The 24,980-nt window shown below is 37.1% G+C and overlaps 3 protein-coding genes and 1 long non-coding RNA gene across 4 annotated transcripts in view; 1 reads left to right on the plus strand and 3 right to left on the minus strand.

Moving 5' to 3' along the window:
* Positions 1 to 5,677: 5,677 nt before the first annotated feature.
* LOC308704798 (uncharacterized protein) lies at positions 5,678 to 16,409 on the plus strand (the record flags this gene model as incomplete). Its single annotated transcript, XM_081389371.1, has 15 exons — positions 5,678 to 5,825; positions 7,446 to 7,568; positions 8,305 to 8,558; positions 8,653 to 8,745; positions 9,103 to 9,213; positions 9,296 to 9,364; positions 9,449 to 9,496; positions 9,840 to 9,965; positions 10,724 to 10,894; positions 11,810 to 12,174; positions 12,410 to 12,720; positions 13,461 to 13,603; positions 14,107 to 14,279; positions 15,350 to 15,564; positions 16,165 to 16,409. 15 exons carry the CDS (start codon positions 5,678 to 5,680, stop codon positions 16,407 to 16,409), a joined length of 2,595 nt encoding a protein of 864 aa, XP_081245497.1.
* A 1,256-nt stretch (positions 16,410 to 17,665) lies between these two features.
* Positions 17,666 to 20,552, minus strand: LOC308687194. Its single transcript, XR_014029709.1, has 4 exons — positions 20,268 to 20,552; positions 19,409 to 19,644; positions 19,121 to 19,305; positions 17,666 to 18,985 (listed from the first exon to the last, which is right to left on the minus strand). It is a non-coding gene; the product is annotated as an uncharacterized lncRNA (long non-coding RNA).
* A 1,235-nt stretch (positions 20,553 to 21,787) lies between these two features.
* On the minus strand, positions 21,788 to 22,150 carry LOC308704809 (histone H2A-like; the record flags this gene model as incomplete). Its single annotated transcript, XM_081389384.1, has 1 exon — positions 21,788 to 22,150. The coding sequence occupies one exon, from the start codon at positions 22,148 to 22,150 to the stop codon at positions 21,788 to 21,790; it is 363 nt and encodes a 120-aa protein (XP_081245510.1).
* Positions 22,151 to 23,091: 941 nt separating this feature from the next.
* The window catches only part of LOC308704816 (uncharacterized protein), a gene marked incomplete at both ends in the record, with an annotated part of 8,857 nt that continues 6,968 nt past the window's right edge, over positions 23,092 to 24,980 (minus strand). The window contains 5 exon segments of the mRNA XM_081389395.1: positions 23,092 to 23,271; positions 23,275 to 23,556; positions 23,560 to 23,649; positions 23,652 to 23,691; positions 24,048 to 24,178. Coding sequence (XP_081245521.1) covers positions 23,092 to 23,271; positions 23,275 to 23,556; positions 23,560 to 23,649; positions 23,652 to 23,691; positions 24,048 to 24,178 — 723 coding nt within the window.

The following is a 24,980-nucleotide window of genomic DNA, read 5'->3' on the forward strand; positions in this document are numbered from 1 at the left end:
CTGAAGCTGCTGCCGCGATTTACACTATTGTATGTTAATATCCAATATAGGATATGTATATATTTCATTCCTGCTTCTTTTTTTACTTTCTGAATTATATATATATATAAAAAAATATTTATAAATGAATTTCACTGTATATAGTCTAAAGTATGAAAGAAATGTATGTACAGTTTTAGAATTGACACAACATCATTAAACACAACAATACGCCATCGCATTCACGACTCTCCTGTGATTAAAGGCGACACTTCCGGTTTTCTTCCCACCGGAGCCTCGCTTTCGATTTCAAAATAACGGCTGCGTGAAATCAGCGTATAACAGTGAGTTTTTAGGGAGTGAATGTTTCAGTGCACTGTAAGGATTTTGTGATAAAGACGGCCCTTAACCACTGACTACTGAACTAGAGACCTGAGTGATATGCACCCAGAGTTATGTACCTTGATTAGCTTGTTCAGGTGTGCTGGACTAGGATGGAGTAAACCTGCAGAGTTTCTGGTGATCCTGGATCAGCTGCTCAGGTCTGCTTAATTGGGTTTGGAGCTAAACTCTGCGATCAGGACTAGATGGCAAACAATACTGTAAAGGGGAGAAGACAAACAATATTATTATGTTATAAATAATTTGTTCTGTGTTCATCTGCTTACCTGTACAAAGTATGCATCATGAATAAGCGGTAGGCTATATATTGAATTTGATCTTTTAATAACACTGGTTTACTACATTAATACTAACTACAAACCTGATAAAAATGACTGGTGGGCAATGCAGGAAAGCCTTATTTTGCCCTCTGGGTGGGCGTAATGGTGTGACGTCACGTGATAACTATGAATTAACCATACAGACAGTGCGTACTTTTAGGTTAAATAAATTAGCTTATTTCCATTCATCCATTGACCAATTGTCAGAAAAACCTTTACAAAACTATCAAAATCTCTCATCTACACATAAGATGTGATTAAAAGCCCAAACTTACAGCTCAAGTCTTTAGTTAACCTAACTTAACGTTACCTCTACGGTTGAGATGACGGACTTTTGCGAAGACACTAAACCATCTATAAAGTAAATATTCAACGGAAGCGAGTCATTTACTTGAAAGAAAGTCTCAGAAACACTTGTATGTACTATTTGTGTAATTTTATGGACTAAACTTACCTTAAGGCGAGACACGGCAGGCAAAAACATTGTTGTTGTTTTTTTACTGGTCAATTTTGAGATTTTGGGATATTTGTCTTCAATAACATGTCTTCTTTCAGACTGTGGTGAAAAAAAGTCCGAAATACATATTTAGGGCTTTATTTTATTACACTTTGTCTGTTTGCGTCAGATTTCGCGTAAATTCAACAAAAGTTATCGTTGTAAATCCTCCTGCTGCTCCGCGATCTCTGTCTGCTCTCTGTCATCACAGGCACGGCTGGAAAGCTCTGTCGGATCCAAATATGGTCATTTCCTTTTTATCAGCAACCAATCGCGAAAGTAAAAGGGCTGAATGCGCAATCTCATTGGCTGATGATAAATCTTTAAAGCCCGTTTTCTCAAAATGACCTTTCTCTCATACTCCAAGTCCGAAATCTCCAAGTAGAGGTAACTGGGTGGTTCTTCAACTACGGGCACTTTTGGCCTTGTGAACTTGAGGTAAAAAAAAGTGTTTATTTGTGTTTTTTTTACATATTTTCCGATCCGCACTGAACAAATGTCATTTCCATCACATGTAAATATTTGATTATTATTTAAAATTATTATGATATACATAATTCCTTAACAGTGTAAGACCACTTTCACACATAGTTTTACCAATTTATACCTATATTGCAATTACCATAGATTTGTGGATTAAGTAAATTAATTGTCTTGAGGCCCAAACACAAAGCTTACATCCACCACAACCTGAAATATAATATTGCATTGGTTAGATACATTTCAGAAAAATAACTACTTGTGTTATTACATTAAGTGGAACATTATCCTAAACTATGCAGAAATTTTTAATGAGTGATTAGAATTTTGTACATATTTTTAAAAAAGTTATGAGGTGGTGGAAATGACTGGGTGTTGTGGAAATGACAATGAATGGACGTCCATGTAGAAAAACAGAAAACATTTATTTGAAACCCATTTAGCAAATCATTAGTCATTAGTCTGTTTGGTTCCATAACCAGATGAACAGTTACAGTCTTACTGTAAACAACTTTAACCACAAATAGTCACATAAAAAATGTAAGTTACGCATAAATTGTAATTGTAAAATTCTAACATTCTAATTGTAATAAAACTTTATTAAAAAGATAAAAATTATCTAATAATAATAAAATATTCATATGCAGCCACTCAATCTATGAATTGCACCTTGTAAGCATAAATGTCATTTCCACCTCACCTTTGTCATTTCCACCCAAGAAGGTAATGTGGTGGAAATGACAATCCTACAGTATTTTGTAAAAAAAATCCAAGCTAGTATTACAGATTAGCTATGAATTGGTAGTTAGCATTGCATGCATGCAAAATACAACTATTTGTGTTAAAAAATCTATTTATTTACAAACTCATTTATTGTTACGCCATGTTTGGAAATGACATACAATAAAAATATTTTCATTTCAAGCATCATTTACCTTGAGTTTTCTTCTCCAAGTTGCTGAAGAAATTTAAAATCTCCTCCATGTCAGACATGTGCTGTGATGTCATTGTTCATCGCCATTGAAACTACCCAAACAATCTTTCAAAAAAACTTTTTAAAGGGACATTAGAGCGTTGTGGTGGAAATTACGGCAATACTGTGGGACAACTACATTTTGTATATAAAATCACATTAATAGTTGTCTGACCTTAAATACCTCAATTATGTTTTGATTCTTTTACTGATACTTTATTCAGTCATATTTTAAAAAATAAATAAATAGATAAATCATTTTTTTACACTTCTTTTTCATTATTGAAGATCAGAAGTCTGGGTTTGGGACAAGCACAAAACAGCAATATTTGCATGTATAATGACATTTAAAAAGGTGAAAAAAATCATCGTAGAAAAAGTTCCTAAAGTGCTTTCATTGTAAATTTAACTATGAAAGTGTTAATTTTTCAAAATTAAATGTTTTTTATAAAATATGATCAAAGGACATGAAAGTGCCCATAGTCTAAAGGCCCTTTCACACTGGACGCGATTTTGACGCACGAATAATTCGCGCGATGGGTTTATTTTTTGATCAGCTGTTTGTGTAATGAGCGCTTCCACACGAACGCGAATGTGCTGAGGCGAAAAAACGACTTTTATTTTTTTCGCTTCGATGTCGATTTTTTTTTTTACTTTGCGGCGACAGAATAGGCTTCAGCCAATTCACATACTACAAGGACAACGATTTGAAAGACAATGTGTGGCGTAGCATTGCCAACCAACCGGTTATCACGACTGTGAGTGTGTTGTGTGATAGTCCTGTGCTGTGTAGGCTAGCAGGCCAAACTACATTTGGGATAGAAAGCTAACACTATTATCGTCAAAGATAGAGACAGAGACCGTGTTTACTTTGAACACGTAACAAAATGCAGTGAGACTATTTAGGGCTGCTTTTAGTAGGCTATACTATACATTCTTTGTGTGATATTTCTAGTCGAATGATTTTTAACTTACTTCGTGTGTTACATGTAATGTGTAGTTACATTACAAAACGCACTGTTGAAGACGCAAAAAAAAAAAAAAAAACTGCACATAAGCATAGGCTACTCCCCTTCATACTTTCTGTTCTGTAAGATTGGGTGCACCCAAAACCTTCTTTTCTGTCTTTTAAATAAAATGAAAAGCTCGTCTTCACTGGATGCTATGACTATGACTGGATGATGATGATGATGAAGTGTCCATGTTTTCTCAGCTGTCGGCGCGATTCGCGCGAAAGTTTTGGAATGTTGAAGCTCTCTGAACGTCACAGACGTCGCAAATTCGCGTCGCGGCTGATGTGAATGGTTTTGATGCGAACTATTCGCACACGAACTATTCGCTTTTTCGTTTCGCTTTTTCGTTACGCATCCGGTGTGAAAGGGCCTTAAAGTCCCCGTGAACCGGAAGTTGCAAACGACTTTTCTCCAGTGTTATGACGTATTTCCCAGTAAAAAGGAATATTGAACAGAGGGCAGGGTTTTACTCTAGCGCTCCTCCTCTCCATCTCTGCTCATAGCAGACTAACGGTTTGAGGGGAGTGGTTAAGCGTTGCCCAAACCAATTCCTCAAACCTACGTCATCAGAGAAGGTCCTCCAATGCAGAGGGGAGGGGCATTTTCAGATTTTGATTAAAGATTACCATGGTAAAAAATTTTTTTTTTAAATATTTTCTTGCACGGATTAATTGTTCACCACAAGACTAGTAATATGCGCTAACAAAGTAAATAGGGTCAATTTTGATTTCATGGGGACTTTAAGAATTGCCCAACTGCAGGCTGGAGCAATGGGCGTGCCATAAGGTCGGAAAGGAATGGGGCGTGCCATGAGGAATGGGGCGTGCCGTAAGGTCTTTACAATTCAGGGAGGAGCAGTCTAAATAGAACTAAAGATTTTGTGCTAAATTGTGCACTAATCATACTTGGGTGCATCTGAACTTTTTCACAAAGACCAACACTGGGAAGTTTAATGTTTATCAAAAAACCTGGAGGTACGTTTTTCAGGTTTTGCAAAAATGTAGCAATTTTCCATGTGGAGTAATTTAAAATGCTTTGACGGTTAATTTTCTTGATCAACCACAACCCAAGTTTATGCTTGTAGATATTAACAGAGACAAAAGTGCTCTATACGAGATAAAATGGGTGGCTCTTAAAAGAGCCTTTTGATCTTAATGAAACGTTTATTTGGATTTGGCGGCCTTTTCGGTCTTCTTGGGCAGCAGCACGGCCTGGATGTTGGGCAGCACGCCCATACTATGGCAAGCCATTTTAACATTTAAAAGCTAGACTGGATATGTGTTGCAGATATCTGTAATTCAGTTTTGCCTAGTCAAAAAGAACATTTCAGATATCCGCAACTACATTCTTCCTATCCATAATTGTAATTTCAGATATCCACAAAGACATTCTTCCTAGGACAAATGACGTCACTTTTGCCATTCATTTGAATGGGGTTTATAATTACAGATATCTACAATTCAGTTGCAGATATCCACTATGTGAATTGCGGATATCTGCAATTGAATTGTAGATATCTGTAATTCTAGTTTGAGATATCTTCAATTTCATTCTGACTAGTCATAACTCCAGTTCAAGATATCTTTAATTCACCTCAATTCAAGATATCTAAATGTTCCTTTTCAGATATCTTAAATTAAGTTTTGACTAGGCGAAATGACGTTGTAGATATCTGTAACTGGAGTTATGACTAGGCGAAATTACGTTGTTGATATCTCAAACTGGAGTTAGGGATAGTCATAATTTAATTGTAGATATCTATTATCAAGTTATAGATATCTTGAAATAAATTTTGATTAGAGATATCTGAAATTTGAGATAACTATAACTTTCATTCTGCCTAGTCAAAATGTAATTACAGATATCTTAAATTAGAGTTTTGACTAGGCGAAATGACGTTGCAGATATCTGTATGCAAATTAGTCCCGCATCACACTTTAGGCGGGAGCGTTGTTTTTTTAATCATTCAAATCGCACCTGTTAACTGTTAACTTAATTAGCACTGATTAGTACCATGTTGGAGCAGCCAGAGGGCGAAGGAATTTTTAATCGTCTTTTTAATGCTGCAGCCTGTGCAAGACAGGAGCTGGCAGGGAGAAATGATGATTCCTTACTTTCCACAACAAGACGATTATTTCGCCGGCGAGTTCATCGAGGTCGAGGTAATTTTTTATTTTTTAACATCAGAATTGCTAATGTGCTATCAGAGGTTCGGGGTAGTTGTTTAATAACTTAAAGCAAAACAGTTGCCAAAATGCATTATAGGGTCTTTTTGTGAATGTACTCGAGTCAAATGTAGCCTGCTACTTCGTTTAAAATTTATATTGACAATAAAAACTTCACTTTTAAGGTCTAACTAATGGCTTTTTGAATGGGTTCGCTAGGTGCACTAGCAGCTAGAACTACTGCAAATATACATGAAAAATAGCTATTTCTTAAATCTCAAGAAGGCACGACAACATGACACATGTCCCTATGAACTCAAGCACTGAGAACATTGAGTGTACAAAGACGAGTTTGTTAGCACAAGACCTAGCTCACTTTTTTTTTTTTTTTGCGTAATTATAAATCAGTACAAATGAAATACAGAACCATGAACATGTGGGGATACAGAGATAAGGAAAAAATAAAAGTTACATTTATAAAACGTAAAGCTTTTTTTATTGGAGGTGTTTTTTTTTTTTTTTTTTGAAGTGATGACAATAATTGTAAATCATAAGAAAATACTTTGCATTTAGGTATTTGAATTTATGGTAGGCCTGTCTTGCTTTGTGAATATGATATACCATCATACAAAAATTTTATATATCTAGCTTTTTATTTTCAGAGACATCCGAGTGAAAAAGAACCTTACTGACAGAAAGATTACACAACTGATGAAATGCAAGATGGAAGCTGAAATTTAAAACCACAATTTAGTCTTCGTGAGCTTAATGTAGTTTCTGTTTTGATACATTTAAACCATATAGTTCAATAATATCTTAAGAATAAAGTCTCCACTGTTGTTTACTAAGTCTGAAACAAAAAAACAATGCCCTTATTAAACCAATAAGGGAAGAAAAATGATTTACAGGCTGATAATATTGGTTGTTCCATATGATATGAGGAGAAAAATTGTGTTTAAAGATCAGCTTCCATGACATAACATGGAAAGTTTCATAGGTAGTCTCGTACATTTAAAGTCACAAGAAAGCAAAAATTTTAAATTTCCACATCTTTTAAAAATCAAATTAGGAATCCAAAACCAGACTGAATTCCCCTTTAAACATTTTTTTCCAACCAGTTTTTTAAAAACCTGGTTCAAGGTAAAAAGTCTAAAACATGCAAACCTTCCTTTGAGTACGGTTGAGTTCAATATTTCCTGCTGGTGTGTTGCCCTTTATTTTTCCATATAAATTTAAAATTAAGTGTCAATAAATTTACAGGTGACCGAATCAACATAAAGGGATATAGAAGGATAAACAAAGTGTGAAATTCCTTCAGCTTTAGATAACAGCGTTCTGCCATATATTGTAAGTTCTCTTTAAGCTAAAGATCTTTTTGGCAGAATCTAATTTAGGGGAATTCAGAGAATTCTTTTTTTCTGTTTTAAGGAAGTTAAGTGTTATTGCAAGAATAACATGCATGCCAGCATCTTTATTGTATTAGAGTGAATCTCTCTCATAAATCTTATGTTAACAATAGCTTACAGTAATTTTAAGCATGAATCCCCCCCCCCACACACACACACACACATTTTAGCCAAGAATTACTGCTGACACTTATGTATTTGTGTTTTACAGGAGGATCTGGTGGCCGCAGGGAAAACCCTATTTGGCAAGCAAAACTTTTCCTCCTCCCAGGGCCAGATAATGGTTTTCTGCCCCCCACAATAGAACTTGAGGAACTGGCTAAACATGGATTAGGTAAATGTGAGATTGAAGCAGATAAGAATTGAGTGTTATTTACTTGTACACCTTATCTTACCTTCTTGCAAAGAAAGCTATGGAATGAGCTGCTTTGAATTTTGTTAGCTTGAGCCTGTATGGTCCGATTTGTTGTAATGTCTCTATATTGGGAAACATTTGACTGTTAATACATTTAACATTTTTTTAAAGAAATATTGTAGAGCAGTTTACTCTTTGATGCATTTCCATAAGTTTCCATGTAGCCATTTTAATAGTTACACCTATGCAACACTTTCTCATGTCAAGGCATCACTTTGAAAGTGTCCAGAAATACCTCCCAATGAATCCTTTTGCATTAGCTATCTGAAGTAAGTCAGTGGTGGTTATGGTTAGTGTGAGGATCTGGGTGGTGCATTCAGACGCTAAGGCAAGCTACACCATATATTGTATGTTAATGTTCTTTTACATTATGGTCAAATGTGTGATGGCCTTGTGAGTGAGACCAGGCTCTTTCTTCTGCAATTTTCTTAGGAGTGTATGGGTTTGTTTAGATTCAAAGCTGTAAACTTTGTAGAAACACAAATGATCTTAGGTTAACTGTCATACAGGTGTACTTTTGGGGTTTGGCAACACTACGATTATGTCTGAAAATGAGTCCTGAATGCTAGGAGTCCTGAAAGATCTTGCAGCAACTAATGAATGTTACTTTGCCACTAGGAACTGATTATACTGATGTTTACTTTTCCATTTTTAGGAAAACCTGTGCATGAGTCAACGGAGGCCGGATGCACAAACTCAAAGATTGTGTTAAACTGGAGTTTATCTGAATTAAACAACTTTGTTTGCCAAAGCTACCCTCGTATCAGTTTAAATTTGGTAGGCTTTGAATTGGCAAGGACAGGCAAAGGACGCAAGATCCAGAAATTGCAAGTTAGTTCTGTGAAGGAACTAAAAGCTGTTGTTGGCAAAAGCAGGCTTTACATCGTGCCACGAGCCAATGTTTTGCAGGTATGGAATTATGCACAGGGATTTATATCATACTATCATATAAATGTGTTCTCTGTAATGTCTATGCCTATAACTGAAGTTACCCTCTGCTCAGGTAACATCACCACCCTCTGCCATGTCCCAGAATTCATTCCCACCACTCGCAGCTCCAGCAGTAGATGAGACCTCAGAAGAGGTTTCAGATCAGGTCCATATTAAAATGATTGCACATCTAATGATTTTATGTCCACTATACACTTTTTAGTGATGAGTGACAAATACAAATAAAAACCCTTGTGTTATTTTTTTTAAAATGTACAGTATTAAGATGTATCTATTTATTCTGTGTGATGTCTGAGCAGTTACATTCCCTAGGATAACAGTTTTTTCTACAGATGGATATTTTCAGTTTCAATTCAGTTGAATTGGCCTTTCATTAACCTTAATATAAATGACATGTTTTTGCACAGTGCACATTTAATGTTAGGTGACAGTTCAAGTAACTTCTTTACTGTGCAGTGACTAACAAATTCTTTGTCATTATATATTTTTTGTCTTCTCTTAGGTAATGACACCATCCGCAGCCATTCCCCAGAACTCACAACAACCATCCAGCACTACAGCACTTGATGAAATCTCCTTCAGCTCTGAGACTACAGAATCTGTAAATCTCCGTGTGAGTGAAGTTATTTTTGATGTTGTCAATGGTTGTAAATATGACTAATTTGTGACTCATAGTTGTACTTTATTTCCTTCAGGAGTGGCGAGCTGTACGTTCCCAGCAAGATGAAGAATATAATGCTTCTTTGTTGGCAGATATAGAAAAGGTAATTTGACTATTCACAGTTTGCTTGCCAAGGTTAAATTTTTGTTTAAAACAAAAAATGTGTATTACATATATTGTATTTCAGGACAGAAGGAGGCACAGCTATGAGGTTCTGGAAGAAAAGCGCAAAAAGGTTAGTGCTGCCACTAAATATTTTATTGTTTAATTTTTAGCGCAATTTTCCACCGGACAAAATTGCGATTGTTAACTCATGATTTCTGTTCTGTCTGTGCGCACCAATCTTGCACTTCTATCTACTCCTCAACCAGACCACCTAGAGACTTCGGGTTTTCGGCGTTGTTAAAGAAGGTCTAATCTTAGGACCCCAAAAAAAAAAAAAAATCCAGGAAAAGATTTACTATCTCTTAGTGTTGTGATCCCATGAGGTCAGAAAATTGCGCTAAAACAGGTTTTATTACTTGTTTATATATATATATCTCTATCTATATCCTTTTTTTTTTTTTTTTTTTTTTTAGGCCATTGAGGAAAGACGCCAGCGAATGACAGCCTGTGTTGAACCTCTTGATGGAAAATATCTGAAAGCCAAATATCCAAATGGAGATGTGAATAAGAGGAAGTTCATCATGTCTGATCCAATTCAAGTAAGACGTTCATTGTGAAGGATTAAAGGTATAGCGGAGGATTTTCTTTTTCCGGGTGGGTAGTGTAAACTATTGGTCCACCTAAGTGTCAATCATTCTGGTGATATGTAACGTAAGGCCGTCGTACGTGCTCGTCCCTTAGTTTTCGCTTTCTGCGCATGCGCACTTTCAGGTGTTTATGTGTGGTGGTGAGCTAGAGTTACGGTTTAAGCCATTCATTGAAGCTCGCCGTTTCACCGGGTCCTTTGAAAATGTCTGAGGGTCGCAAGAGAAAAAGTTTGTACGAACTGTATGAGAAGAAGAGAAAGGCCTCAGAAGAGAGAAACAAGATCAGAGTGTTTTTGGGAGATTGTTTCACACGATGGCGTGCGCTGAAAACACAGGTTGGGCTTCCCACTGATGCCTCAGTCGCGAAGTTTCTACTCGACAGGTAAAGTTTGGCATGCTATTTGGTGAAAAAGTGCAAATCTTCTTTTGGAAAGTAATCTTGTATGAGTGATGCCGACAGCAACTTGTAAACAGAGCGTGCACGAGGAGAACCTCGCACACGTTTAATAGGCGTTCCCTCTCGGGAGCAAGTAGAGTGTTGCGCATGTGCATTTTTTCAAAAAGTGGAGAGGGCGGTTCTTATCTAAAATTCGGAAAGATCCTCCGCTATACCTTTAAGGTGTTTTTTACATAGATGTTTTATTTAGTTATTTTTCCTCATTTCTGGATATCTTTATTAATATTTGCCATCATGGGCTCTTTGTTTTTAGGTCTTGTTTGATTTTATTGGAACAGATGAAATGGCCAGTGAGGTGTTCAGAATCCAGGAAGCTACTACTTCAAATGCTATAGAAAGCACTTCTACTGGGTCAATTTCAGATCATGGAATCAAACCGTTCTCTACATTGTATGTCCTTTGGACATCCCCTTTTGATTATCTGGTAAGTTACTACGACAGTATCACTTGAACAATTTATTTTTTTTTCATAATGATTTTGATTTGGCCATATGCATTACCTTTTATTGATCAGTTATCATTTTTTGGCCTGATTGTCCCTGTTAAGTTTTCTTAAGGCTTGTTAAGAATCCCTGCGTCCCAGTTTACCTACTTATACCATGCCCTAAAAGTATGTGCTCTTTTTGTGAAGAAAAAGTACATACTTTTGAGTGTGTGAGAAGACTAGGCAAGCTTTTGGGACATACTATCCAGTCATGAAACGGACACCATAAACTGGCCTGTCAATCATCTTTTCACAGTTAATATCCTCCACAATTTCATTTAATTTGCTACTAGCCTGAGAGAAAATATTTATGAGCCTTGCATGTAAAGACATTTACATTTATGCATTTGGCAGATGCTTTTATCCAAAGCGACTTACATTGCATTTAAGGTACACATTTTACATTTTGTCAGTTCTTCCTTTCCCTTGGAATCGAACCCATGACCTTGGCATTGCTAGTGCCAACGCTCTACTGTTTGAGCTACAGGAAAGCCTGTAAAGACTCTAACAATGTGAACTTTTATTACACATGAATTCTAGAAGAGTTTTTAGTTAAGATGAAATCTAACATGAATAACATTAAATAAACATTTTTATCAGTTGAAATTTTTATTATTAGTGATTCAAACCCCCTCTCCATCGGTCTTGCATGTTTGAAACCTCGCTATGTGTCCATCCACCTATTTCTGTGCATTTTGCATGAAAACATGCACATAAACTAAGATGGAAACACATTTACCAAATAAAATCCAGTACATGACAGATTATAGCTCATCATGCCCAAATGTAAAGTCAGTACAGTTGTGTTCAGTCTGCGATTACAGTCTACATTAATGTCTGTGTGTTTCATTTCAGGAAAAACACTGTGACCCTGTAAATGTTGCCCAGCCTCCAGTGGATTCGCCCTTTGTTCAGTCTCCAGTGGCTCTATCCCCTGCCCAGTCTCCAGTGGCTCTATCCCCTGCCCAGTCTCCAGTGGCTCTATCCCCTGCCCAGTCTCCAGTGGCTCTATCCCCTGCCCAGTCTCCAGTCGCTCTGGCCTCTGCGGCTTTGTTCACAGCCCAGACTCCATTCATAAATTTTAATTTTGAAGACCAACCCACAGAGCCAATTGTCATTGATATTGATGAAGAGACACCACTTAGTTTTCCATCTCCCCAGCAATCAGACATTGTAGATCTATCCCTAATAGATCAAGGGAGGTCCGTGGCCCTAGATGAGTATGTTCCTATATATGCTTATTTACTTAGTTAAATACTTTTTATGCATTCGCAAATTAACAAACACTCGCACACAAAGCCACCATCTCTTCATTTAAAAATAATGGGATGAGGTTGCTTTGTGACTGGAAGTCCCTGCATGTGTGAGCGGGGCTTTATGCAACTAGCAATATTCTAAAATATACCATAATGTTCAGCATTTGACTAAAAACAATCCAATCTTTGTCTCTTGCAGGGTTGACCTACAGACCATTCTAAAAAAACTGCAAAGCAAAATCAATGGAAACATCTGCCCAACAGCAAACCAAATAAATGTGTTCAGAGAAAACATACTACAGTGCAGCCTGCAAGCTATCAAGCGGCGACGATTCAACCCACAAGCAAAATTAGATGTAGTGTTTGTTGATGCTGCGGAAAATGGGGAAGGGGCAATAGATGAAGGCGGCCCTACTAGAGAATACTTGCGGTTGTTGATGCGGGCCATCCATCAATCGAATGTCTTTCAGGGCCATGAGAAAGACCGGAGTTTGGCTCTAGACACACAAGGTCAGTACTCCTGTTATAAAAGAAAGCTTTTGTGTCAGGTTATGTTTGAATGCTATTCAGCTATTTGGTATTCATGGAAAAAATGCTTTTTTTTTTCTCTCCCGCCACTACTGGTCAGATGATGCTTTTGGATTCCACCTTAACAGTCATAGTCTTTTTGATCTTTTGTGTTTGTATTTTTGAGGGTTCATAAACTGACAAATCAAATTTCCTAAGTTTCACATTGTACTATTAAAACATTCTGCTTGTTTCAGAAATATCTAACTTGGTAGTCCAGTAAAGGGTTTTATTCAAGGGTTTTATTGATTCCAGACTCGTAAAATGTCCGTTATAATGACAGTGCTACACTAGTCTCATGCTATTTACACCTTGTTTGCACTATTAGTTATGATAAAATGATTTTGTGAGAACGCAGAAATCATGTTGCAAAGATGAGATCACTGCATTCACTTGATTAATGCTCAGTGCTCGTTCCTGCAACCTTTCAGGTGATGAGGGTAGATCTAAATATAATCCTATAATCTACAACTCACACTGTTAATCTATACAGCTGTTATAATAAAAATTTGTGAAAGTATTCAGTAGTTACACGTGTATGTAACTGTTTCATATGCAAAGATGTTTTTGTTGAAGCTGCCACAAAATAAAAAAGGTTACTGACTTTTTATCTAACAATTCTGACTTTTTGCTCCCAATTCTGACTTTTTGCTCCCAATTGTGCAATTTCTGTTTTACTTTAGCTTTGGAGAATAGGTTGTATGCATCAGTGGGGAAGATGATTGCTATGTGTGTCGTCCATGGAGGAGTTGGCCCACATTTCTTCTCTGAAAGACTTTTTCAGCAGATCTGTGGCATGCCAACATCCTCTGCCTCAGTGGATGAGGTTGGAGATCATACATTGAGGGAGCAACTAATCAAGATACAGAGATGTTTGAGAATTTCAATTATTGTTTAAAAATGATGCTATTATTAAAGATCATGTGTATTTGGAAAATATGTTGACGTGCTTCAATGTTTAAAAAAACATTATTTTTCATATGCAGTGCATTATTTTAGCTCCTCTACTATGCCCAGCCTCTCTCAAATGTGGCGTTTTCTACAAAGCCCCTCCTTCCATCTGCTCTGATTGGTCAGCTGACCCAGTGCATTGTGATTGACAAAATACCCTCAAGTGTGTGTCAGAAATATAATGCCCCTTACCATAATTGTGAGCTACAGCTTTCAAAGTACATATAAAAACAGTTAATGGGTACATGTTGCTCAGCTCTGCTTGAGCAGGCATCAGTGTCATACAGAACACAGGGCATCTAGAGCTGCTTTTCCACCATCAGGCTGAACGTTTCTCTTTGCTTAACAGTTTCATTCTTTTTTTCGCAACTGTTTTAGATACAGGAAGCAACAACTGTTCAGGAGGCAAATTGTGCCATTGCAGAAGCAGCAGACAGCTTAAGTATCATTGGTGCCTTGAGATGTATATCACACTTGACAGAAAGGAACTCTCTTGTCCAGTCAGCTGCAGAGTTCTTTGTGAATGGGAGACTGCGGGCTGCCTTGGACCAGTAAGTGATTTAAAGGGTTAGTCTGCCCAAATATTGAAATTCTGTTGTTAATTATTCACCCTCATGGGTTTCCACACCCCAGGGGCCTCATGTATCAATCTTGCGTACGCACAAAAACTTTGCGTACGCCAGCTTTCACACTCACGGTCGTATGTACTAACAGTGAAATTAACGCGAGACTGTGCGTTCCTCCACGCCAATTTCATGTCTAGTGTACGTACATTTCTCATTGTTTTTGTCCGTTGGCGACTCTTACAGGCAATGAAGTGAAGTTGCAAACATTACACAACGAATTGTTCTACAAGTCTATCGCACCACCAACCGAGGGAAGCATTGATTCATTTGCAATTTATAAAATAATTTACATATATTGTCACACGAGCCTTATGGGAATATTCTATCAATTATGCAATTAAGTAAGAACATATAAAAGCATATGCAAATTGATACAACCCTTAGTATATAAATAAAATAAATTTCTAATATAATATTAATAAAAAAATATTTTTATTTATAATAATAATAATAATAATTTATATAATAATTCAGCATTGACGGCATCAGCCAAACTCTCCCGCTGATATTTTTTCCTTTTTTTATTAATTCCGGAGGACAAAGTTCCAAATAAAATATTTTTTCTCGTTTCTACCTCCGATAGTAGCACCTAAACACTTTCTGTAAAGTTTCGAATCTTGCCGCTTGCTTTAGCCATTTTCTTACTGCTTTCTTTTGCCAAAGTGGACTCATTACCATATTTAAATTGCCCTAATTAAGGGAGGAGACTAGGTGGGGCGTTGTGCTCGTGCATGTGCGCTCCGTTTTACGTTAACTGGGATGTACAAAGAGAATATGTGTGGGATCCTTCGTACGCAGAGATTCATACATCTGATTTTTTTTGTGTGTACGCACATTTACACCTTTGTCCGTACACAATGTTTTAGTATGAATTCCACGCAAGTCTTTGTACATGAGGCCCCAGGACTTTAGTTAGTAAATTAAGCCTTTACTTTTTGACAACATAACTAATCATCAGCTTGAAACTTCCATTGACTGCTTTGTTTGTTATGCAGGTTTTCAGAAGGGTTGCAAACTCTCGGTTTGCTGGAAGAGATGCAGAAATATCCTGCACTTTTTAATGACATGTTCGTCAATGAGCAGAGGCCCCTTCAAGCAAAGGACCTCTGCAGTCTTTTTTCTGTGAACTTTTCCCCACAAGGCAGCAACAGAAGGGCAAAGGAAAACCAGACCATATGCTACTGGAGGGACTGGTTGATCGATGTTGAAGGTATGACATGTTTTTATGTAATGTTAAAGGTATGCCATGTAATAAAAATAAATTCAACATGTTTAAAATTTCTACAGTATAATGAGTGAATACTTAAATCCATTTTCCAAATTGTATTTGTGCCTTGTCCTGAATCATTACAATTATAGTAAATATTTATATTCAGACTGTTTCATTGAGCAGGACACATTTAAAGGAGCATTTAAATTAATAGCTAGAATGCTAACGCTACTTAATGTAGCTTTTAATTCTCTTGTAATGTGTCATTTGTATTTGTTTTATGCTATTGTTCCTCTATAAACAGTGATTAATAAAAACAATGACTTAGATTTAAAGAAAACAAGTGTTTGAAGTGAAAAATTATCAGATTTTTGGTAAATCTATCCATTATGCAGAACAAATACTTAGGATTGTGTTTTTTTTTGTTTTGTTTTTTGTAATCAGACAATATATAGAAACCCTGCAGCTAGATGTAGTCATAATTAGACAGGCTGGCTAATTCTGTTTAGAACAAAATATCGCTGTCAAAGAACTGCATGTACCACACATTTTAGGTTAGTCTTTTGAGGTTTGTGATTTTTCTGTACATATATTTTACAGAGGGAGAGACTGATGGAGTCACTCTTGAAATGATAATGGAGTTTGCCACTGGAGCCTCCACAGTGCCACCTCTGGGTTTCCCCCACCGCCCGGAAATAGAGTTCCTCCATCAAGACAGGAAAATCTTTCCAGAGGCCAATACTTGCCTCATTATACTACGACTGCCGATACACACAGAATATGAACTGTTCAAGACCTACATGACAGAGGGGATCATGCAGAGCCCATATTTTGGTGTTGCATGAAATGTTAAAATGTTATTTTTTCCTCTTTTTAAGGAATAGTTCAGCAATAAAAATAAATGTTGTCAATGATTTGACTTACAGAAGTCTCATGCTTTAAGCTTTAATATTAGCCTACCTTTTTACACTTAAGTAATTTTAGGTACAGTCACAACTGAGTACAGCTTTTATAAATTTAAATTTCCATTAAGAAGCACCTTGAAGTCAAATGTTTGTGCATCATTGCAAAATAAAATGCATTGTTCTGCATTATGCATGTTCGTGTTTATTGTGGAAAACTGTTACATTGCTCATTAACTGTTCAGGTTCTCTCACTTGTTCACCAGCTTTTCATCGAAAATATATATATTTTTTTCAATGTTAGCATCTAAGTATCTATTAATTTTTCAACAGAGCATTCTTGTAGTTAAAACTTTTACATATTAAAATATTACAAAATAACATTCTTTAACACTCTAATCTGCAACACTAGTTTACCAAAACATTATCAATTTCTGCACAACAAAACTGAAACTTAATCTTTAAATCTGTAATATGGTCAATACCATGGGAAACCGTTTCCATTTGCTGAGGAGTAAGGTTAATTTGAGTGTTCAAAAGTTAGAGCTGGGATTTCTTAATTTTCAGCTGTGGGCAAAGACTCAATGCCATGTGAAGGTTGTTGCTGGGATCAAGCAGTTCAGAATCTTCAAGACTGTAGAATATGCTGTAGAATGATTGTAGCACATGTAAATATACATCCCTCCACAAACGTTCTATCCTTTGGTTGGATGGATTCCCCAGTAATGTGACTAATGGATTGATGTTAAAGGGATAGTTCACCCAAAAATGAAAATTCTGTCATCATTTACTCACCCTCAAGTTGTTCCAAACCTGTATGAGTTTCTTTGTTCTACTGAACACAAAGGAAGATATTTGGAAGAATGTTTGTAACCAAACAGATCTTGGTCCCCATTGACTTCCATAGTATACTATGGAATACAGAAAATATATAATTGACTACAGAATACATTGACTTCCATAGTATACTATGGAAGTCAATGGGGACCAAGATCTGTTTGGTTACAAACATTCTTCCAAACATCTTCCTTTGTGTTCAGTAGAACAAAGAAACTCATACAGGTTTGGAACAACTTGAGGGTGAGTAAATGATGACAGAATTTTCATTTTTGGGTGAACTATCCCTTTAAGGATTTTTTGGCAGTTAAACCTGTTGATCTAAAATTTTCATTCAAGCCATTAAACATTCAATCTTTTTTCATACATTACCAGTTTATTCATCTTTTTTTATTCATTTTGTCAATCCCATTCAAAATAGTTAGATCCTTCTCCATTTTTCCAAGGATTAATTGAATTTCTTTTTCATGCATTTTCAAGTCTTGTCTATTGATTCATATTCAATTTAAACCTTAAGATGTTTCACATTTTTCATACATTAAGAGTTCAACATTTAAATCTCATTCATACTAATTAGATGATTTTCTGGGTTTTTTTTCTACAAAAAAGGAACAACAGTAGAAAGGAACAATACAAATACTGTCAGCCAACAATACTACAAAAAAAAGAAAGACGAAACATAACACAGCACCAACAGTGCTGTTAGCTACTGCCAATGTTTGGACTGGCACCCACAAATCTAGCACACCTGACATTAGCTCCATGCATCAGCTGCAGCTGCACCGACCATACCGCCTTATTTGAACAGAAAATATAACTTAAAGCTCTTTAAACTAAAAATGTCTTACAGTCAGTCCTGGATAATATATGCAGCCAATAAACTTTTGTCTCTGGGCTTGGAATTGGACTATACCTGAGTTTGCAAAATACTGATAATTGCAGTACAGCAAGCCTGATATTTTATCTTTAGATCAGAAAGGTGTTGGATTGCATTGTGTACAGATGTCTGTTGTTGCTGAGTGAGGATGAGTTGAGGTGGCTCTACATTAACAGCTGGGAACTCTTCCTCATCAAGTGTAGGCAGTGTTTGAATTCCATACTGCGCTAGGATGGCATCAATGTTTTGGTCGCTGTAGGGATTTTCCCCAAACACATTGTTGACAGCTGTGCTGTCTGTTGCAATGTTTTTGAGCATGCCCTCTGTCCAGAGTTGAGTTGGTGTGCGATTATTTTCTGTTCGCAACGGATGGAGGTTCCAGGCCTGTCTAAACTGCTCCAGTCTTTTTTGAATCTCAGGAAGATAAACAATATGCAGTGAAAGTCTGTGGACATCATCATCTGGGTTTAGAACCTCTGAATCCTCTAAGGAGTAGAACATAAGGTAAAACTGCTGCAACACATGCAAAAATACATCACGCCAAAGTCGTTCAATTCTCTGATTGTGAACTGATTGTCCGGTTATGAAACCTCCGTGTTCAAGTCCTTGAACTAGATGCATGAATAAAGCCACAAGGACATTTTCACCACCATGGTCAGATCTGACTCTTGATGGTAAGGCATAGAGGCATGTTGCTTTCAAAAACTGAGAAAGCACTGTTGTGGCACGATTGTCTGTGCTGCAGTTTAGGTAAGTAATCAGACGGGAGTATCCATCAATTGCACCATGAATCACAAAGCCCCATCTAGAAAGGTTGAAAAACAAATATTACTTGAAAATGAAGATACTATTGACAGTAGACTGCAAACAATATAGCTGTAAACTCCATTTTTTTTATTTGCTGAAGTTCTTTTCAAAATATTAAAAAGGTAATAATAACCTTATGAGACGCATGTTCCCATCAATGTGCCACAAACTATTGGGGTAAGGTACATGATAAACACGTCTTGCAACTGTCTAGCTCCATCTCCTTGCAGCAGCAGTAGGATTGACCCGTGTCAACATCTCACGCACCCTGGACCGTGTAACAAGCACACCCTGTGCGCGCAACAGGGCTCTTATCATCTGCAACAGATTTGTGAAAAGATCTAAATTGACATGATATTCACAAAACAATGGCACACAAATGTGAATTAAATACAGCCTAAAAATAAAGACCTCCAATTACCTCATTTCCAGAATTAGGGTATTGGCTCTGAAGTTGCCTCACACGTTGTTCTAGTTCACCATCATCTATTGCAGACAGCATACTTCTAACAGGTATACCCAGCAACTTTGATTTCTTGTACAGAAATGATGAGGAGCATCCCAGTATTTCAGCAGTTTTTGAAATTGTATGGCCTTGCTTCAGCAGAAATTCAATGTGTTCTCTGGTAACATCAATGGCTGGTCGGCCTCTTCTCCCTACAAAAAGAACAGGGTTTAATTGCAACGTTACTATGCATCAAGTTAAAATTAAGTTGTGACAAAAAAAGGTTTTATAAAAAGATAAACCTCACATATTTCAGCCTTTAAATCATTTTTTATAAAAAGAATGAGTCAAAAAAAAGATAAATGAATGATATTTACAATGCACATGATTAGCTTATTTTTTATTATTAATAGTAAGATTCGGTCCGATTTGCCTGTGGCGTCTGTCGTTACTATGCAAACATGCGCTGCTCCCCACAACGGACAAAGATTTCCACCACCGAAAAATGCTTGCTGTATGCTTTGCTACAAGATTTATTAACAAATAAGAGAAAAACACCTGTAATGATTGGTTGGTTCTTGTCATATGGTTTGTGGCATTCTGAAAAGTTGCGCCTGGAAAAAATGAGCGCGCTTGTCGCGCGACTACATTTGAATGAACTTGAGCGCGCAAAAGACGCGATATGTGAACGGCCCCTTGGCGAGCTACCTCAAATCAGGCAACGAGCTACTGGTAGCTCGCGAGCGACGTGTTGGAGACCCCGCTAAATGTTTTAAACGGCCGGATTTCCCCTTTAACGTTAATGCAATGATAATGCAGTGATAAACAGACTCACCTGAACTAATGCGCCTGACAGAGAAACGTCTGTCTTCCCCAGCATGGAAATCTGCGTCTACTCGAGTTTTTAGTTGAGCCAAACTGCTTTTGAGTTCATTGTTTGTGTCTGGTGATAGCAAATGCTCAATTCTTCCGAGATTTCTTTCACACTGTTCAATAGAACGACGTTCTCTCTCTCCACAAATCCCCTGTGTGAGGGCTCGTTGAATTTCATGCCATTTTCTGGTGGTTTTTTCGATTACAGCCAACGCCATGACTGCTTTCTTCTTCTATTCACAGAAATAAGGAAATAAACCTCACTTCTTCTTTGATTAGGGCGGGGAGGGGAAATTACGTATTTATGGATATCTAAAATAGAGCAACGTCATGCACAATAATTTGCACTAGTCATTATGACGTTTGAGATATCTTTAACTTTAATTCTGCCTAGGCGAAACTGAATTACAGATATCTGCAATTGTCATTTAAGATGTGTGACGAGTTTAATATCGTTTTCAATGACGTCATTGCAGATATCTGTAATTCAGTTTTGCCTAGTCAAAACTGAATTACAGATATCTCTATCTGTCGTTTCGACTAGTCACAATTACGTTACAGATATCTTGAATGACAATTCCAACTATCCAAAATGTAATTACGACTAGTCAGAAAGACATTGTTGATATCTACAATGTTAATTCCGGATAGTCAAAATTAGCTTTTAAATGTTATCATCAAATCACATAGCACCTGTTAACTGTTAACTTTAATTAGCACTGATTAGCACCATGTCGGAGCAACCAGAGTTTTTAATCGTCTTTTTTCATGCTGTTAGATACTGTTTCAAACTGAAAAAATAAAATAAAAAATAAGAACTAATCTGAACTAAGAACTTTGTTTCTCATAAGGAAGTTAATGTTATTGTACTTTCAAGAATAGCATGCATGTAAGCATCTTTATTAAAGTGAATTAGTGTGAATCTTTTTCACGCATAAATCTTACGGCAACAACAACATTTTAAGCATGAACATAAACATAGCATTGTAAAAAAAATTTTTTTTTGTATATAAAAAACATTTTCTGGTGTTTTTTCGATTACAGCCAACACCATGACTGCTTCTTTCTTCTTCCATTCATAGAAATAAGGAAATTAACCCACTTTTTCATTGATTATGGCGGGGAGGGGAAATGGATATGTAAAATAGAGCAACGTCATGCACAATAATTTGCACTAGTCATAATGACGTTTGAGATATCTTTAACTTTCATTCGGCCTAGTCAAAACTGAATTACAGATATCTGCAATTGCATGTCATTTAAGATGTGTGACGAGTTGAATGTCATTTTCAATGAGGTCATTGCAGATATCTGTAATTCAGTTTTGCCTAGTCAAAACTGAATTAAAGATATCTCTATCTGTCGTTTCGACTAGTCACAATTACGTTACAGATATCTTGAATGACAATTCCAACTATCCAAAATGTAATTACGACTAGTCAGAAAGACATTGTTGATATCTACAATGTTAATTCCGGATAGTCAAAATTTGCTTTTAAATGTTAAAATGGCTTGCCATAGCACGCCGCCCTGAGCGATGGTCACTCTGCCCAGAAGTTTGTTCAACTCCTCGTCATTGCGCACTGCCAGCTGCAGGTGACGGGGAATGATGCGGGTCTTCTTGTTGTCCCGAGCGGCGTTTCCAGCCAACTCCAGGATCTCAGCGGTAAGATATTCGAGCACAGCCGCCAGATAAACAGGAGCACCGGCACCGACGCGCACTGCGTAGTTGCCTTTACGCAGAAGTCTGTGAACACGGCCGACGGGAAACTGCAGTCCTGCCCTAGATGAGCGAGTCCTGGCTTTCGCTCTAGTTTTGCCACCGGTTTTGCCTCTGCCGCTCATTATTTTTTTTTATTTTTTTTTTTAAATTAGTTTGTAGGCTTCAATCTTCTCAGTCGAAGTTCAAATACAAAAGTATTTTCTCCCGCCTCCAGATACTATCTTTAAACGAGAGTGCTAGTCGCCCATTGGTTTAGAGTCTACAAAGATTCAAACCACTGATCGTCTCAGCAAAGCCCAAACCTCTTTCTGGCGGGAAGAGTTATACACAAGTATTTGACCAAGACAGAAAAGATGAAACCACAAAAACATTTTTTGATTGAAAATTCAAATAAATACAAAAATAGATATTATACGCTGTTCCTACAAAAAGTGCTACACTTTTCACACACTGTATATTATGTGGACAATGATCCTCTGATACTGTATTATGTTAACTTCCTATTGTAATATTGGTATCTTTATCACTGCCCATATTGTTGTATATGGGTGTTTGTATTGTCACAACTCTCCAGCATAGTGTTGTGTGTGTGTGTGTGTGTGTGTGTGTGTGTGTGTGTGTGTGTGTGTGTGTTTGTATTGTTAGTATTGTTTCAGTTTCAGTTTATTTATTTTTTAAAAGTCACAAGACTGACCAAAGTGCTGTACATGAGAAAAGTAAACAAATACAAAAGTATATAGCATAGAAGAGAGTGACAATTAACATGTTAAAAGCTAAAGGCATCAAATGAGTTTTAAGAAGATCTTATTTGGACTGTGAACACTGGCTAAACCCTCATACGCTTTTTGGCCATTTTGAATCAATTTCTTAGGAATAAAAATGGTTTAATTGAGTTTTTCCTAGATGTTGTGACTCATTTGTTCTGACTGAACGAGTGTAGTGGTCGAAAGTCACAGCATGGCTATTACTTGCAAAATCAACAGAAATCATTATATGAGTTTTGCTCTTTATTTTAAGTTAGTGGTGGCTCTTAAAAGAGCCGTTGAGGAACAAACTGTGAACTTCATTTCTTTTTGGGAGCTGCCTTTTTAGGCATGGCAGCTTTAGGCTTTGCTGACTTAGGTTTAGCCGCCTTGGCCTTTTTAGGGCTCTTGGCTGCTTTCTTAGCAGATTCTGGCTTCTTTGCCTTCTTGGGGCTCTTTGTTGCCACCTTAGCAGCTGTGGTGGCAGGTTTCTTGGCCTGCTAGGGCGATTTATTAGTGGCGGGCTTCATTGCCCGTTTCTTGTTTCTTGCCTCTGGCTTCTTTGCTTTAGGAGACGCTTTCTTTGCTGTTTTTTTCTTAGTCTCGGCTTGCTGCTTGTTGACCTTGAAAGAGCCAGAGGCACCGGTGCCTTTGACCTGCACCAGGGTGCCTTTAGTCACCAGGCTCTTGATGGCGATCATAACGCGGGAGTTGTTTTTCTCCACGTTGTAGCCGCTGGCAGCAAGAGCTTTCTTCAGGGCGGCAAGGGAAACGCCGCTCCTCTCTTAGGATGCGGACACAGCTTTGACGATGAGCTCACCGACGCCTGGACCTGCTTTCTTGGCTTTCGCAGCTGACTTCTTCTTGGGCGCTTTGGCCGTGGCGGCACAGCACCTGGGGCGGGGTTGTTTCTGTTGTCACTACAAACACAATTGGAGTAATAATAAATAAATTATTGTTCATAGCTTTTTATTGTTCAATTATTGTTCATAGCTTCATAGCTGGTTGTTCATAGCTTTGTAATGCCGCTGTTGTGATCACAATTCAATATGAACTGCTAGGATTTTGTTAAATGTTACTCTGGCTGAGGAAAGGAAGATACACCTAGGATGGCATGAGGGTGAGTAAATTATGGGGTAAATTTCATTTATGGTTTAACAATTCCTTTAATGCACATGTGTTGAATTACGCTACGCCAAATGTTGGTTCCCACAGTATGCCATTGCTCATGTGTGTTTTGAATGACTCATAATTATAATGGATGGGCAATTTTTACACAATGTTGCAAGTGTTTGCCTCTGGGAATATTTTCTCTGGTGCGTCATGGAGAAGCCATGGGATGGAATGGCTGAAGACCCTGAAGTAAACTCCAGCACATTCTCCAACGTCAATGGTGTACATCTTCATCTGTAACACAGGTAGATATTCAGTCTAACAGCTGTACTGTTTGTGCCATTCCAAACAAGCTGACAGTGTATTAGTGGTGGGTATTTTTCACATTTTCAGTAAATAATTGTATATATACAAATAACTGTAAATAAATTATGCAATCATTCTCCATGTAACTCGTTAAAAATGTGATTAATTCAGGAGAGAAACCATGCTACCGTGCAATGTTTTGAGAAATGCAATGGTTCAGTATTGACAGAGCACAAATGCAAAATTTGCAATAGTGTCTAAAATCTAATTTAGTATTAATACTGTTATTTAAGACAAGCAGTGACATCTCTAACTGCTCTCTTCTTTTGAAACAGAGACAGAGGTAAGCATGTAATATAAAATATCTATCAATATCTGTGTGAAATGTCACTTACATTATCATGTTGAAGGAACCACTTCATAAAAGCAATATCACACTTTTAATCATAAATAAATCGTGAATACAGAAGCTGTGTATAAAACTTTATAGGACAAAATATGTAAACAAATATTTGTAAATGCCTTCAACATCAGTGATCCAGTCTCTCCAGAAGCACAAGGTCATGGTCTCTAGTTCTCTCTTATAGGTGTCTTGATCTGACAGGTTTACTTGACAGAAAAAAAAAAAGTGATGTCAGGTCTGAAGATCTCAGTGGTGTGAAACAGATCTGTGTGTGTGTCTGCATTTCTTGAAGAAGTCCAAGGGTATTAAAACCATCACCAAACCTGTAAAAACATGTAGAATCTACAAAGAACAAGGTATAAAAACTATTTCAACAAACAAGAAAGT

Source organism: Scardinius erythrophthalmus (assembly GCF_964197995.2).
Source record: "Scardinius erythrophthalmus genome assembly, chromosome: 2".
NCBI classification, from domain to species: Eukaryota; Metazoa; Chordata; class Actinopteri; order Cypriniformes; family Leuciscidae; genus Scardinius; species Scardinius erythrophthalmus.